At 40.9% G+C, this 18,017-nt stretch overlaps 1 protein-coding gene across 2 annotated transcripts in view; it reads right to left on the reverse strand.

The window, feature by feature from the left end:
• LOC109038176 (choline/ethanolamine transporter flvcr2a) overlaps positions 1-18,017 on the reverse strand; it is a 93,906-nt gene that overhangs the window by 1,840 nt on the left and 74,049 nt on the right. For both annotated transcript variants that reach the window (XM_019053147.2, XM_019053149.2), the window contains exons 4-8: positions 14,593-14,734; positions 8,574-8,782; positions 5,444-5,547; positions 1,823-1,933; positions 747-904 (exon numbers count right to left, since the gene is read on the reverse strand). In XM_019053147.2, the coding sequence (XP_018908692.2) occupies positions 747-904; positions 1,823-1,933; positions 5,444-5,547; positions 8,574-8,782; positions 14,593-14,734 (724 nt within the window). The remainder of the gene's footprint in view (positions 1-746; positions 905-1,822; positions 1,934-5,443; positions 5,548-8,573; positions 8,783-14,592; positions 14,735-18,017) is intronic.

Consider the following 18,017-nt stretch of genomic DNA (forward strand, 5'->3'; position numbering starts at 1 on the left):
ATTCTTTAAAATTTTCAAAGAAATCCGAACAAAAGTTCTCTCGTAAAAAATTTAATTGCCCAGTTAAACTAGTAGCTGATGTGGCTTGGTTCCTTTCTATTAAACTCGGTCCAATTGTTCCCGTGGAGCGAGCAGGTAAATACTGTGCTCAGAGCTCAAACCACGTCCGAAAGTATAAAAAGTTATTGCAGTTGAACGTACTTATACCGGCAAGAACCATCTCGTTGTGCTGAAGAAGATTGCCGTATAAGCCTTCAAGGGTTGCCAAAGTCCCGTCGGTTTGCGGCGTTGGAGACTTCCTGTCAGTGGCGTGGCGTGAACTGCGACATATCGATTGTTATGCCATTTAACCCTATGGTAAAGAATCAATTATTAAGGTGTTCGCTGCGAACACCCTGTTTATCGATCCTTTTCCATAGGTTTAAATCGCCGATCAATCGATATATCGCAAAGCACGCCACGCCCACTGCTTCCTATCATACTTAATTTTCTACATAGAAAACGAATGAATGTCTTTTTTTGAAAATTTCAGTGATTTTTCTGCTCTTTGCCATGAATATTCTGTAACAACTTCAAGTCATGATGTTGGTTTGGTCTTCTTATAAAAATAAAATAGGAGCGAGTATTTATTCGGAAGAAACTATGCGGTACGTGAACCCTACGCACATACTTTCTTCTCGTTTAATTAATGTTATTTTAGTTACTTCTTTTAGTCTTAAAACATCCAGTTTAGGAGTCTTTCTTACCGTAATTCTGGAAGACGGCTCCTGCTACGAGCACACTTGTTACACCGCAAACTTCACCAGCAGCGTTCAACAGCCCGGATGACGTGCTCTCAGAGTGTGGATACGTCAGCTCGGCTCCAAATTCGTACCCGACCGTCAAATAGCCGTTCATGAAGAACCTGAACAAAAAGCACATTAAAGGTATAAACGCGACAGTATTGTGTACAATAATTTTCAATCGGACAGTTCAAACATTACAATAAAAAATCAAAAGTGAAATTCGGTGCCGGAGTCCACTTAGCACCCAAAAACCGCGAATGATACGAATGTGCAGTGAAATTAGCACCAAAAAACGAATCACTGAAAGATACACAAATATAAAGAGAACTGGAATTTGACATAAGGGCGTTATTAAATTGAACGTTTCCTCGAAGAAAGAATAAATAATGTCAAATAAATGCGTACCATCATTGCACAAAGTGCTACGTACCGAAGATGAGAGTGAGCAATATTAGCAAACAAATAATAAAAACATAAAATATTTTGCCGCCGCAAAAAATGGTGGAAATCCCCATAAAGCAAAGCGGGGATGCTTAAGTGATATTATGCTGCATTGCTACCGGGCAGCTTCGAAAAAATCGCCAGATGACGGGTCCACTACGCGTAGCGTGGTGAACGCTCAAAAGATCAGAAAATTTGAAGTAAATTGGACCGCGTTAACGTGGAAAAGAACCAAGCCACATCAGCTATTGCCAAATTTATCTGGGCAATTTGATTTTCACATAAAAACGGTTGGGCGAATTTGTGTGCAAATTTCAGTGACTCTTCTGCACAGCACGAAGCAAGTTACTTAAAATTTTCAAAATTATCAGCGCAAACGTTCTCCTTTGAAACATAAAATTGCTTCGTTAAATTTGTCAATAGCTAATGTGGCTTGGTTCATTCTGTTAAACGCGGTCTGCGTATAGTTTCTTGCTTCAAACAGCAGGAAAGTTGACATGGACTTGCGAGAAATTTTTCATGCACACCGCTGCGGCGTGTAACGTGAATTTTACGAGAGAAGGAAGCAAGGCAAAAGTGATAAATAATTCACTCACCCTAAAAATCCCGAGGTGACGTAAACCGGAATCAATCTTTCAGCCCGGAGCATAAAGGTGAAAGCCAACATACCCAGTCCAGACATGAGGTACACTCCTAGTGTGGTTTCTCTGTAAAATGGAATAGTAAAACGTCAACCTGTGTTCGACTCATTTCACCTTCTAGAAATTACTTTCTTGGAGACGGTAGAAAACCTGACAAAAATAATCGAGGAGGCTGGAAAACTTTCTTTTATCATTTATTCGTCCATGCTTCAACCAAATGGGCTCATTGCAAGCGAGACATACAGCAGCGTTGATAGACAATATAGAGATACTGGGGTTCTATGCCCCTTGGCCGCTATGCGACCCAATCCCCAGAGGATGCTTTGCGTCCTCCAACATCTCTCGTTTAGTCCAATTTTCTGACAAATTCGAAATTCCCGCCATTTTGTATTGGCGAAAACTTCAAATGTCGCTTGTTGCCCCTTACATTGCTTAGCTTCCCAGTCAACCCTTATATGAAAAAACTGGGTCATATTTCTAAGATCTAAATAAAGCGGGCTCATCTCCGGACTATTATACCTGTCGATAGGCGCAAAAATCATGGCAATTGGCCCAGTAGAAGGCTAGAAGGAAGTGTAACAGAAGATAATAATTTACATTGTTTAAATGGGTGAATGTGCAACTCCTTTGCGTAATATTAAAAAACTACGAGTATCTGCATTCAATAAAGGTTATCATGATTTTTAAACTCCATTTGAGGAAAAAGTGGCTTGATTCAAGGGAAAACATGCTCATTTACCGGCGAGAAGATTTTCTAATGAATCGATAAAGAAAATAATGCTTGTTCAAAGAAGAAGAGATGTTCACATAAAAAGAAAAGTCACTTGCGTCAAGCAGAAACCTGGTTCCACTCAGCTATTTTATTCTTGATTCCAAATAAAATCTTCTTGACGGCATATTCAAGGATTTTTCTGATTAAATTGAGTCAATTTTCTTTCTAATAAATTTCAAAAATTATGCTAAATGTTATGAAATACGGATGCTAGGACCTAGGGTTCGACTACAGCTCTCTTTTTGTGCCGTTGTATCTTGATTCATTTTGCGAGGAAAGCTCCGTACTCTTAAAGGATGCCTGTCATTCTTAATATGTTGGAGCGTCTTCAAATTCGTATGATACTGTTCAACTACTCTGTTGTGAAATAGTTGCTTCAGGCGCCGCGGCACGGCACCGGCGGGTGGGCGGCCAGCGCGGAACGCGCATTGCCGCCTACAAACCTAAGTGGATACTTCAAGCATTGCGCAATGCGTGAAGTATTCCCTTAGGTTTGTAGGCGCCAGTGCGCGTCTTGCGCTGGCAGAACGCCGCGCGCTGCTGCTCCGCTGTGGGTTATGCTCTAACATTTAAACTAGCGAAGTCAGCGTTTTTTAACTCATGATTTTGAAATATTTGCACGCTCTGCTTGGATTATTATCATTTAAATTAATGATAAAAAAATATGTATTATGAGGTTAATATAATGTGTATTTTGTAAATATAAAGGTGGTTTCGTGTCAAATTAAATGATTTCTAAGCAATTCAATGTTTTCTTTTATATTTTGTGCATTTACCCTGCTGCAGCGTCATGTACGCGTAATCAAACGCTGAAAATTAGACGTATTTGACTTTAAAAGATCGATGTAAAAATGAAATAAAACTAAAGATTGCGTGCTTCTTGATTTGTTTCCTCTTTCAATCATTATTGTATTGTTTCTTTCAACACAGCTACGGCTCATTGAGATTATAATCGATGCCATCGCTTAAGAAAGGTTTTACAAATATTTGCCTCGTTTTAAGATTGTAAATATTTTTAAAATGAAGTAATATATTCATTATAAGAAAAAATAACTACTTTATTTCCAATCTCATCTTGTGGTCAATTTCTTTAGAATTTGATCCTGGTACAACTATACGAACGGCGTTAAATTTGAATTTGTATGGGGGTCTATTTCCTCCACTTCAGAAGCTAAAGTCAATGTCAAAACTTCTTGCCTCCCCGAACTCTGCCTGAATTCATCGATGACACATAAAGGGATTCCTATGATTGATGGACTTTCGATTCAATTAGCAGTGTTGCCACTCGCTCAGAGGCTCCTCTCATTGTGCAAATAATTTTCTGTATTTCGATGCTGAAATTAGGGAAACTAGTATCTCAAGTTGTGACGTTGCAGAGACTATGTCTCATTTTACAGTTCAGAGAAAACTACTGAACTTTTAATTGAATTTTTACCGACATTATTTCACTCTATTATTACCATTGCCTCTATGAAACCCTAATTTTTAGTCAATTCGTCAAGGTTCGCTCTACCCTTCAATGGGTCAGATGCGCTAGTCACAGAATTGTGTTTTGATGCCTGATTCTTGTAGATTCGCTAAAAATATTAAGATCCGTCGAAACTACAACTTTCTAAGTTCAAAATTAACCGAGATATATCGCCCTTTGAAATGTCGGGTTTATGACGTCATCCACCGCGGTAATGACACCCTTGGTTTCTTCCACCTTGCTTTTATCCACATTTCACGTAGAGTAACCAGTGCTAATGTATATCTCCCTCACTGATAAAACCAAGGTGGAAGAAACCAAGATGAAAGAAACAATGGGTATCATTACCGCGGTGGATGACATCAAAAACTCGACTTTTCAAGGGGACCTCGCTTAATGTTGACTGCAGAAAGTTGCAGTTTGGGCGGATTTTAATATTTTTAACTAATCTACAAGAATCGAGCATTAAAACACAATTCTGTGACCAGCGCAACTGTCCCATTGGGTTGAATTCCATGATTTTTGCTGCTATCAACAGGCGATAGTGTTCAAAGAAGCCCCCTGCCCCCTCTATTCAAATTTTGGAAATATAGCCCAGATATTTGTATATTGCGTCGTAACGTTGTGAATTCTCACATTTAAACAATGTATATTTTCACGTTTTATCGCGTTTTGAACATCTACTGGACCAATTCTTATGGTTTCTGTGGTTTCCAATAGGAAATAGTCCCTAGCTGAACCCATTCGATGTACATTAACCCACGGGAGCCCGCTAAGCACCCTCTAGGAGTCGAGCCACGCAGCGGTCAGGGGGCTTACCTCCTAGTATTATTTTATAATCTACGAGCTACGGGCTGAGACCGTCTACTGAGGTTTCTATGAAAAGCGTAGCTGGTCCATTTAATACTAATCTCGTGGTGAAGAACTTGTTTCATAGTGACACAGAGACAAGAGAACCTCTACTAGTATCTTGGCCATTGTGAAAGCTTTTAATTTCGAGACTTAAGCATTCTACTGTTGACTTACCTACGTGGTGGATGTTCAACAACGTGTTGGCAGTTTTGTTTTGCAAACAAGCCGAAAATGGCCAACGTTTGGGAAACTTGTTTGGCTCATGACGTCACCCGAATCTCATCATACACAATGTAGGTATAGGTCAACAGCCGAAATTAGGGTGATGACTGTTGCTCCCTAATAACTGTCCATAAGGAATTGTTAAAACCCCGGAAGTAAAAGCTTCCACCCGTTGCTAGGAGGCCAGTGGAAGGTCTCTTGTTTCCGTAGTAGCATCACACTTGCACCATGATAAAAGATCAAAACAGACAGAGATGCTTACTTGTACTTGTGGGTTTTGTCGAGTACAACGCCCCAGACGACGGAACCAACGACTCCAGCTAGGACCAGCGTGAGACCCACTTGACCGGCGTCCTCCATCCCGTCCTGAAAACATCACCACACACGGTACGTTTTAAACACTTTTAATGCCGTCAACATACCACCCGCAATTTTTTTACGGAAATGTCAACTAGAAGGCCGACTGAATGAGGATCAAAAAACCGCGGAATCTGTGGTTTGGCCGTTTTTGAGAAAATACGATTTTTCGCTTTTTTGGCGGGAATTTCGGGTCAAGGCGCTGAAAAAGTCAAGTTAGGCTATTTTTGTGGCTCGTAAATGCATATCCTATACTTTTTTAGTCGATCAAGTGCCAGTAGATAGCTATTCGTGCATATTGCCCAGCAGCAGAATGGATGCAGTTTGTTGCTCAAGTGCATGTGCACTCAAAAAAAGGTATGACTCTGAGACCCATAAAAAATGGCTCGGAGATCCATAATTTCTAACCAAAGTTATTTACCGTCTACAGTATGGCTTTCTGAGCCATACTTAATTGGTCGTGAACCTATAAGCATGGCTCCACGAACTATATTCTATGGCTCCATGATCCATAACTCGGCCGGTAAGTCGCTCTTCCCATACTTGTTTTTTGAGTGTGGGAAAAAGGAATTATGAGCAAAAATTATGCAACTTAAGTCAAATTTTTCTTTCAGCTGAGCCTCTCTTCAAAAAAAGAAGAAAAAATCCTTCCGAAAATGACAGGACGTGGAGGTGGTATGAGTTTCCGATAAAAGCGATTCGTCAACATAGCTCAGGGGACAGTTCATGAATATTAAAATTCGATACGCAAATGTCATTGCGCTGGGGTAGGTGGATATGGATTTGCACACTCCCATCGCTAATCACTCGATGTGACACCCGCCAACTGCATGGGTACACCTTGCGTCAAATTCGCTTATTTTCGTATACGTGACGCGAAATGAGCGAGTTTAAAACGACGTCGCAACACTGCTCTGCTTAACCTCCGGTGTCGGGTTCACACAGTCACATTTCTCAAATATGCAGGCGAATTCCCCTTGGACGTCACTGTGTGCTGTCAAACGGAGAATTTTGAAGAGGGATTTTCGGTATAAAACGAGAGAAGAAACCAGACAATGTGAAAGGAAGTGAAGTTTGAACTGACTCTGGCTCATAATGTTCAGTTTTCTGATTAAAAAGATATCACGATGCTTTTAGAAACGATTAGACGGTCAATTTATCGATCATTGGTGATTTTTCGATTGTATAACATTCTTCACAAATCCCTGAAAGATACATCATACTCCACTTCCGTGCCGTCCGAACTACTATTCCATTAAGGTCAAGGGGCGCCAAAAAGCTGTTAAAATAATGAGCACATGCATATTTGTGAAGACTAATGAAGGCTGAAGGCAGAGTTCCTTCAAACCTTTGAATATGCAACGCGGAGAACCACGGAGCACGAATAATTGTATCCAGTTGATCCATGCGCTATCGATAGTTCGTCATGGCTCCTTCTGAATTCAATAGTATTGCCGGTTTCCATTTTTGTCTTTTGTGCTATCTCGACGTTATGAAGTTCCGAGACCTGCTTATGTTATAGAGACCTTGCTCTGTCGAGCGTAAATTTTAATTTGGAAAGCGCACTGAGAAAAATATTTTGCTCATAAATCATGGCCGTTCGCGAAGAACACCATTAATATTGGTAGATGAGCTAAAGATTTTCGATCTCTGAACCATGCAAAGGTATAAATACCATATACTTTTGTACCGTCCAAAAACTGGAAGTCATTATTTACCACAATGGGCCTGTTGCAAACTTTTGCTAGAGCAAAACTAAGAGTTGTTTCATATAGATAATGCCTCAAAAATCACGATGAGCGCATCGGCAAACTCTGAAATGCACTCATAACTTCACAATCTGCGTAAGAAATTTGCGGTTTTTTGAGCTTCCCGCTTCAAAAACGATACTACGGCACAGGTGAACATTTTGTAAGAGGAGTCGTTCCATTGTCGGCAATAATCATCATAGCCGACGCCAATCCGCCAAAACACGTTTGATGGGACGAGATAACACCTGAACTGGATTAGACCAGATAACAATCGGTGTGTTAACGTTCATATTTTCCACGCCCGAATTGATTGACCTTGAACTCTCCTTGAATTACGCGCGGAACTGGTGCAAGCGTCGGCCATGATGAATATCGCCGACGATGGAGCGACTCCTCTAACAAAATGTTCACCTATGCCGTAGTATCGTTTTTGAAGCGGGAAGCTTAAAAAAACGCAAATTTCTTACGCAGATTGTGAAGTTATGGGTGCATTTCAGACTTTGCCGATGCGCTCATCGTGATTTTTGAGGCATTATCTACTAGAAACAACTCTTATTTTTGCTCTAGCAAAAGTTTGCAACAGGCCCATTAATGGTGTCCCACATTGACGGCAGCAGTTGCGTAACGGACTTCCGCTGCCCCCCCCCCCCTGCAAAATTTTTTTAGGCCCCCCATGTCGATAAAATTCTAAATTTAGAATTTTAATCTCAATCTGAGCGGATTTCCTTTCGATTGAAGCTTAAATCTGATTGAATCAAGAGTATTTTTTCTTGTCAATGTTTTCAAGAGTCTGGACTCTAGATCCAATGTGTTTTTTTTTCCCCCTAGTGTTGGGTAGAGTACCTGTATAGCGAGAGTATGGACAGATCACCTTCATGGAGGGCTTAGGGCCCAAAAGTGCAGCCACCCATCTAACCAGCTTTTAACGCACGAAATTTCACTGCCAGTCTGTAGATTCCAATTCTAACGAAGATGGCTAAGAAAGTACCTAAATGAGCGTTCTTCCACAAAAATTAGTAAATTTATGCAAAAACGAAGTCAAATACGTGCTTTACAAACGATGGTTCGAAACAATTGTATTAATAAATCGCTCTGGATAATTGAAATTCATAGGTTGGCTGCACTTCTGGGCCCTAACTTTATTCGCCGAGGCATCGGTGAAGGCCTGATGGATTTTCGGAGTTTCACATCTGTCTATACTCTCGCTATATAGGTACTCTAATTTTTACGTTATGTCCTTAGGTTGAATTTGTTGAAATATTTTGTCTCTGTGAGGTTGGGTACCTTGAAGTGTTCGAGGAAGAGCTGATTGAGGAGCGTTGAGTAAGCATAGAAGGCGCCGATGTTGAGGCCGAAACTGGCCAAGAGCAGGACGAAGTTCTTATTGGTGAGAAGCTCCTTCACCGACTGCGAATAGGACTTGGAGGCCGTGTTCGCTTGGATCGCCGTCGCCTGCGCCAGACTTGGGGGGATCGGTGGCTCACCCTCGAAATCTGAAAATAACACTCGAAATTATTCAGAATCCAAAAAAATAAGACGTACCCACATTGGAGACAATATCACCACGAACCTTGCCCCCCTACAACTTTGTGTGCTTTTTAAACTCATCGGTTTCAACAACTTTCAGGTGAGTTAGCATAAACAACACTATCTGAAAAATTGGAAGATAAATATTCATAATTTTACCAGAAAATTCGTGTTTCATGAATGGAAATTTGGCAACACCTGGAGGTTCATACGGCGTTTTTCCTTAGCACGGCAGAATGGAGATGTTGCATGTGTGAGGGATTTGCGATTTGACAATTGATTCGTGTGTAAAAGTTCGCGAGAAACACGATGGTGCCACTGGTTTTCTCAGAAATCAACTCCCAAGCTCAAAAAAAGCTCTCAAGTTGAGCCCAAAATGGAGGGGATATCCCACGCTATCCTGAGAGTCCACCTCTACATCAAGACAAACTCTTTATGCAAAGATAGGGAGCAAATACATTAGCAGTGATGCCGTGTTGTCAGTCTTTAGAGCTCCCAAATAAAGTGGCAGCCCTGTCAATGTATTTGCTCCCTATCTTTGCATAGAGAGTTTGTCTTGATGTAGAGGTGGACTCTCAGGATATCGTGGGATATCCCCTCCATTTTGGCCTCAACTTGAGAGCTTTTTTTGAGCTTGGGAGTTGTTTTCAGAGAAAACCAGTGGCACCATCGTGTTTCTCGCGAACTTTGACATAAGAATCAACAGTCAAATCGCAAATTCCTCACACATGCAACATCTCCATCGTCCTGAAACCAAATATTCCGCTAAAGATAGACGCTTCTCATAAAAGACTCCATGTGGATAGGTCTACTGCTGTCCATATTACAATAGAGAATTAGCAACGCCACAAACCGCGATACGTGATTTTTTGGTAACTCAGAATTGATTTGCATCCAAAAAATTCTGCTATACAAAGCGTGCTCCAAAAAGTCGTCCACGGTTCACTCCCCTATCCGTTTCCATATTGTATGGTGGAAAGGGCGTTTTAAAATGGCTCTTAATAACCTTTTTCCCCCGAAAAATGCATGAGCTCTCCCGCCTGGGATAACATTTCAATTCCTCGGGGCGAAATTGGGATAACCCACGCGAACGCAAATCGGTGCATGAGAACGTTCGTGTTCTGCTATGAGAAGGCTCCCTGATGCCTTCCTTTAGGCGTAATTCGCCATTTTTACACCATTTTTTTCTTCCTTTTTTTCCTTTTTTTATCTCAGAAATACATAATTTTACAAATAATTTACAAGTTTTTTCAATCATTTAAATATCATTCATATCATATTAAAGTCATTCATTCAAGATTCACTTCAATTAAGTATTCGCGTCCCGAGACACGCCGGAATTACCAACAGATATATCATCGGCCGGGGTTATTGTTACAGTCCTTAATATCATATACGTTTATTTTTACAATTGAGGACATTGCACCAAGAACAACCTATAACTGGAAACCGCGTTTTGAGAAAAACGCATTTAAAGTTTTGTTTTTGATGTACTGCGCAGACTTTTCTATGCAGGTACCCTGTTTTGGTGTTTTTGGGTGACCTAACCCTTCTACTGAAGGATGCCGGGTAGATTTTGCGATACATTTTGGGTTTACACTCTAATATAGTTAATTTAAAAAAGCGGTTTATAGGTCGTTATTACGTCCAACAGTCATTTTGGTGGCAATATGCAGTATAAATCATTTTAATCACGCATGATTAACGCAAAATAAAAGAATATCGATGGTGAGTATAGAGAGGGGTAACTAGCACATTATAGGCCCTTAAATTTATAGGCCCGTATTACGCCCAACAGTCATTTTGGTGGCAAAATGCGAAGTATACATTTTTGGAGGAAAGGATAGTTTGAGAGGAGAATAAATTATTTCAATAGCTCGTTTTTCTGAAATAAAAACAAATCTTTATAAAATGAGATCAAAAAATCGAGCCATCACTATCGCCGCGCCGCGCCGATGCCCGCTAACCGAGAATGATAAGGCCGCGCGTATAGGTCGTTCTTGCACCCATCGATCCAGAGGCCTGACTTGCCTCGGAAAAAAAAGGTTTTTCGACCTCGAGACGTTACCTATCTATATTCTATCGCTACCACAGCATAGTCCAGGGTACGTAGAATCCGAAAAGCAGATTGGCGTAATAACGACCTATACGCCTATAGGTTGTTCTTGGTGCGGTGTCCTCAATTAAAATAGTCTTTATAAACTCACTTATACGTTTCCTATTTATTTTACAACTAATCATTTTAGCTATTATGGTCTCTGGTGTTAAATTGATATCTAGTTCACATTCAAATTTTTACACCATAAGAGAGAGTCGTATGCATGGTCGTTCCTCAAACGGTTCCTGCTTCCCTTACGAGGCTCTATATGGTAAACATCGTGATTAAGGAGAGTTTAAGGAGGTCCTCAACATGGTATCATGCAAAGGACAACTTTCCCAAACCTCGAGTAACATTCAGCAGAATAACGTTCACTGAAAAAAAAACACATTGGATCTAGAGTCCAGACTCTTAAAAACGTCGACAAGAAAAAGTACTCTTGATTCAATCAGAATCTAGCTTAAATCAAGAACCGAGCCTCTTAATTTAAGCGGATTTCGTTTTGATTCAAGCAAAAATCCGATTGAATCAAGAGTATTTTTTCTTGTCAATGTTTTCAAGAGTCTGGGTACTCTAGATCCAATGTGTTTTTTTTCCAGTGAGAGAGTCGTATGCGTAGTCGTTGCTCAAAAGGTTCCTTTCCTTACGAGGCTCTATATGGTAAACATTGTGATTCAGGAGAGTTTAAGGAGGTCCTCAACATTGCATCATACAATGGACAACTTTCCCAAACCTCGAGTAACATTCAGCAGAATAACTTTCACTGGAAAAAAAACACATTGGATCTAGAGTCCAGACTCTTAAAAACATCGAAAAGATAAAGTACTCTCGATTCAATCAGAATCTAGCTTAAATCAAGAACCGAGCCTCTTAATTTAAGCGGATTTCGTTTTGATTCTAGCAAAAATCCGATTGAATCAAGAGTATTTTTTCTTGTCAATGTTTTCAAGAGTCTGGACTCTAGATCCAATGAGTTTTTTTTCCAGTGTTTGCATAGTCGTTCCTCAAACGGTTCCATTCCTTACGAGGCTCTATATGGTAAACATTGTGATTAAGGAGAGTTTAAGGAGGTCCTCAACATGGTATCATACAAAACACAACTTTCCCAGACCTCGAGTAACATTCAGCAGAATAACTTTGGAAATAGATTCTTGCTGGAGATCACAATGATTTACCTTCACAAAAAATACAAAATACGAAAAAAAATAATGTAGACTACTGAGCTTTCCTCAATTATGGATAAAACAGCAAAACATTTTAAAAGTCTAAAACTTTATTACTTGGCTGTATCTTTCAAAGCGAGAAAAATGTTGTTATCACATTGATACAACATTAGAAAACAACATTTTTCTCGCTTTGAAAGGTACAGCCAAGTACTAAGTTTTTAGATTTTTAAAAATTGTAACTGTTTTTATCCAATTGAGGAAGGCTGAGTCTTCAGCCGAAACGTTCGGTGGTATTTATATGTGATAAGGGAGAATTTGCATGCAATATTTTTATTGATTCATCTGAAAGTGCGAAAAGAGCTGATTTCACGGTATTTTTTATAATTTTTTCTGCTATGGGAAATAGTATAAAAATAGATTTAAAAGAGAGAGAATGCACCGCCTAGTGATGTCATCTGGCGGCATTTCCCATTTAAAAACATGTCTTTTAGCAGATTAGAACATTTTGTCATATCTTCTCCAATAATTGTTCAATTCATGAACCAAGGGTATCCTCGTCATCAGTTCACTCAGTAGTTTCCACTTAAACTTCGAAATTCATAAAATTTCAGACATCTGAAAATTCTCTATTAGCCTTGTTACCAACTGTTAAAATTGTTATCGTTGTAATATTTGAATGGCCCCCACAGATTCCGGGCAAAAATGGCAACATCGTGGCTTCTACACACAGGAAAAACGGCACAGAAAGGAGGGGGTGAGTGAAGGGGAAGGGGTAGTTAGTAGCCATAAAAACGGATCCGAATCACGCGTCACGCATGATCACGCATGTAGGCCGGCGCATCCCTCGGGCCGTTGGCGCCTGGCCTCCGCCGCGCCGCCTCCCGCCATGCTTGCATTATTCATAGGTAAAATAAATCATCTTTCTATGGGCCCTTGAGTCGAGGGCCGGGGGTGGGGGCAGGATGAAAGGACGGGGTTGAAGAAAGGGGGATGGTCTCGCTGACGTGCAGCTGCATTCAAAACCGGGAGATTGGCGCCGCGGGCGACTTCGCGGGTTTTTCATCCCTTCTGAAAACGGTGCTTCCATTTTCCGGAACTTTCGACATTTTGTTAAATTTTTTCCGGAACATTTGAAATTCCCGAAATTTTTCGGAGCTTCCTTGGAACTTTTGATGGTTATAGAGTGGAACTTTTGATGGTTATGGCCGGGGGTGGGGGCAGGATGAAAGGAGGGGGTTGAAGAAAGGGGGATGTTTCGCTGACGTGCAGCTGCATTCAAAACCGGAGGAGTTGGCGCCGCGGTGACTGGCTACACTTCGCGGGTTTTTCATTCCTTCTGAGAACATTGCTTCTATTTCCCGGAACTATCGTACCAAATTCCGGAACTTTCGAAATTTTGTTAAAGTTTTTCCGGAATATTTGAAATTCCCGAAATCTTCCGGATCTCTTGCATTTTTCGGAGCTTTCTCGGAACTTTTGATGGTTATGGAATGGGAGAAATTTGAACATGCCGGCCAGGTTGGCCTAATGGTCAGCGTGACTGACTCTAGGTCAATAGGTCCCGGGTTTGAATCTCGGTGGTGGCGTCTAATTTTCACGGAATTGGCGAGTAGATCTGCTGAAACAGATTCTCCTCGGCCCCAACCCCTAAAAATTTGAAAAGCCTGGAGCATGGAGATCCCACGATGTCTACGGACACTAAACATTGTCTGAAGTTGGCTGAAGGTGCAATAGATACGAAGCCATTAAACCAGCAGAAAAAAAAATTTAAAAAAATTGAACAAAAAAGTTCCGAGTCCCGGAACTTGTGACGGACATGTAATGGGAGCACTGTCTGAAAATGAGGAAAAACGAAAATGTGACTAGATCTGTGAAAAGGGGCCGTTCAAGTATAACGTAACGCATTTAGGGGGGAAGGGAATGAAGGGATGGTTTGAGCCAGCATTACGGTGCGTTACGAGGGAGAGGAAGTCAATCCTAGCGTTACGAAACAATTCTGAGCCAAAGGAAGGGAGGGGGGCTTTGAAAAAAAAGTGCAAAAAATCTAAAATCCCGCCCATTCGGAAGAATCTTTTCGGCGCGTGACCCAGCCGGTGAACTTATTAAAAATTGTCGGATCACTTTTCCGATTAGAATATGAATATAAGACAAATCTAATCTCGTATTTTCACACCTTGTTGATTTTTTCCTGTCATATTTCTGCGAAATATCTCTCCCCCCCCCCCCAAAAAAAAAACCCGAATTTTGTTCAAGCTGTTTTCTCAGCGTTTTCTTGATTTTAATCTCATTCACAGTGCAGATTCCTCTGGTTAGGTTAAACTACCACCAAATTTTTTGAGTTTGAAGATTTTCTTTTACTGCTTTAATTACAATTATTCTAAATAATAGGGTATCTAATCCTAGTTTTTAACAGAAATTTAAATTTTTATTGATAAGATCTTTTTAAATTTTAAAAATTTTACTTATTTATCTGCAAAAAATCATGAGCACATTCTCGCAAAATATTACTTACAGACGATGATGAGTAGAAAGACTATGGTCGGAGCTATGGCCATGCCCAGGTACAGCATTGTGAGTTGCTCAGCGATGACTGCTGGGTTGGCTGCTTCGTTCACGATCTCCGGTGGCACCACGAACCCAATGGCAATACCTATCTGGAACAGAGACCAAACAAGTCTGGCATTTAGATCTGAACTCTTTGCTCACTGAAAAAAAATTCTCGGCGTTTTTACCAAGGTCCGTTGGTACCTTTACCATCTCACTTTCTTCTACCAATTATTGGTAATTTTACTAAGACACACTGGTAAGCTTACCTAAAAACCGGTATTTTTACTGTTTTTTTCAGGTAAGAATACCACTTTTATTGGTAATCAATTCCCGGTAACTTTGCCATTTTATCTCGGTTATTCTACCACAGTCGATAAAAAATATTGGCGTTTTTACCAAGGTCCGGTAAAATTACCAAGTCTTGGTAAAAGTACCAATTCCATAAATGGTAATTTTACCAAGAAAAAACTGGGATCAAATAGAACCCTGAATTCTTGGTAATTTTACCCTTTTCTTAGTAAATACACCGAGATTTTTTTTTCAGTGCTGGGCGGGGGTGAGAACAGGGTAGAAAGAGGTGCGGGTTAAAAAAAAATTCTGAGGAATTGCAATGAACAACAAGACACACTGTACGACAAGATGCGAATTAAAGCATTCTGATGCATGTTTTCTACTTGAAATTTTACGCCAAAGACAATTTGGACAACGAAAATTGCTGAAAATAACTCCTATAACTGTGATAGTTAACATTTCTATGATAATTTCTGGCTTATCTGTAAAAACACTTACGTGCACGGAGAAAAAAACCTCTTGCGTGGGACCCGAAGTTTCAGTCATATGGATCTCTGAAGTTTTCAGATTAAGCATCTGAACACTTTAGGTCTAGCTGTCGAGGTTTGGATCACATAGCTGAAACTTCAGTTCTTACATCTGAAGTACTTCGGTTTTCACATCCGAAAAACTTCGGTTCTCACATCTGAAGACCTTCAGATTTAAGAAATGAAGTTTCAGATGTGTGATCCAAACCTCAGCAGCTGGACTTTAAACGTTCGAATGCTCAATCCGAAAACTTCAGAGATCTATATGACCTAAACTTCGGGTCCCACGCACGAAGTTTTTTTCTCCGTGTGCGTATAAGGAAACTAATGGTACGTATGTTGTTTCCAATCTAAGCCAGAAATTGTAGTTCCTATCTGCAAAATGAAGTCCGATTCATCATGAGATCTGTCAAATCCACTGTAAGTGCAGAACCTGTCACTATGCGCGATGTCTTCTCACCTCCCCGGAACTTCTCCTCCGGCATAAAAACGCCGTATGATTCTTCGAGAATTGCCAAACTTCCCCGGATAAAATATGCATTTTCGAGATTAAATATGCATAGTTTTCCTTGAATTTTTCAGATCGTTTAGAGTAAATCGGAAACAAAATGGGTCACTATACCATAGACGAATTTGGATTTGCAAAAACATTTGCCTAAGGGCAAGTGACGGGTCAAACACGATGCGCACTTTAAAAACGCGAATAGTAGTAGTAAGATAAGTTTCTTTTAAAGCGGTGCTTTAGTATCTAAGGCCATTTACACCTCTGTGTATTCACATGGAAATCAAGGTTACATCAGTGAAAATACAAAAAATCCGGCGCTCCGCGCCGGTTTTTTTGGGGGGCTTCGCCCCCCCAAGCCCCCCCAAGCCCCCCAGGACGCGCGCTTCGCGCGCGCTTTTTAGTTTGAGTGTCCATTCCAGTTGTTCTGTCTTCTTAAGCGACCCGCGCGTCCACCGCGGGAAGAGTGTATTTTCCGAAGGGGGGGGGGGGATCAATCTGTAAGGGAATGAATTAATTTCTTGAGCACAAGATAGTAGTTGCGTACGTTGCCAGCGAACGCGCTGCGAAAGGTTGTGACGGTTAAATGGTGAGATTTTGTTCAAGAACAGATCATTTAACCTGACCCACTGTGCGACGAACAATTTGTCCAGAATCTTCCTTCCCCTGACCCACTGTGCGACGAAAAGTTTGTCCAAAAACTTCTCTCCCCTGACCCACTGTGCGACGATCAGCTTGTCCAAAAACTTTCTCCCCCGACCCACTGTGCGGCCCTGCTCCGGCCGGCTCCCCTCATGCCGCGCACCCCTCGCCTAAAACTTTCAAAGCTCGCCATTTTTAAACGGCTCGGCCGATTTAGCTCAAATTCAATACCAAACCAGTCCTAGGGGAGAACTACCGCCCGTAAAAATTTCAGCTCAAAATATTCATTTTCGCTCGAGTTATCGAGTGGACAAGATTTGACCTCCCCCCACTTTCGAGCCCCACCCCTCAAAATCTATTGCCTCAAATTTCAATTTTTTTTCGCAGAATAGTAGTCCTAATGAGTCTCTACAAAATGCAAAAAAATTGGTCAAAATATCTTTCAACGTAAGAAAGATATAACCACTCAAAAATCGAAAAATCTTCAAAAGGCGGAAATACATACATACATACATACATATATATATATACACATGAATTTGAATAGCATATATTTTCGTGATCTACGACCCGTGATCGGTGCTCTTCACAATGTCTCAGGTCTGGGTCCGACATCATGGGAGAATGCAATAGTGTATTTCCTTCGGAAAATACACTAAAAGGGTTGAGGGGGAAGGTTAAATTTGGAGTTTAGTGGAGCGCAAAAATTCAAAAAGTTTTACAGAAAGTAGCTCAGAAACCGAGAAATACGCAGTTAAAAACCCGCAATGCTCCGCAAATTTAAAACACCCTGATTTCGCGCAGAATCGAATGATGTCATCGGGCACCAATCAGAAGCAAGCAAGGGCTTCAGACTTCAGCCAGACGTCTTTCTACTCCGCGTACATGAAAACAATCGGGATACGAAACTGCGAAGCGGAAAATGAGAGAAGATAGCGATTTGACAGCCGCTGTGCATCACTTCCATCATTTTTCCGCCATTCCGCCGCGTTTCAAATTTCTTCGAGTATTTGGACTTTTTAGAAGCGGGGTTTTCCAGGATTTTTGCCCCAAAAATAATAAAATATCGTCTACTCACCCGGTACTTTCAGAGAATTAAATTGAAAACAAACAATTTAGTGACTCATTTTTTGAAGATTTGGAATAAAAATACTAAAAATGTTCCAGGTAAATTCGGTTTTTTATTGAAGGAAATACGGCAACGTCATAAGGCTCAAACAGCGCCCTTCCTTAACACGGCAGAGACGGGGGCCCCGGAAATGCCCTTTGTTCCTGCGGGACTCCGCGCTGAATGACAACACTATTCGCGACAGATTCTCGACCGAGCATTGTTGCCGGGTAGTCATGACTGTCCAGCACTATTCCCCGTCTACACCCACGTAAATCCCAATTTAATCGTCTGACGTGGCAGCCTTGCGATCGAGGCAC

The sequence above is a fragment of the Bemisia tabaci genome, chromosome 9 (assembly GCF_918797505.1).
Source record: "Bemisia tabaci chromosome 9, PGI_BMITA_v3".
Taxonomy (NCBI): domain Eukaryota; kingdom Metazoa; phylum Arthropoda; class Insecta; order Hemiptera; family Aleyrodidae; genus Bemisia; species Bemisia tabaci.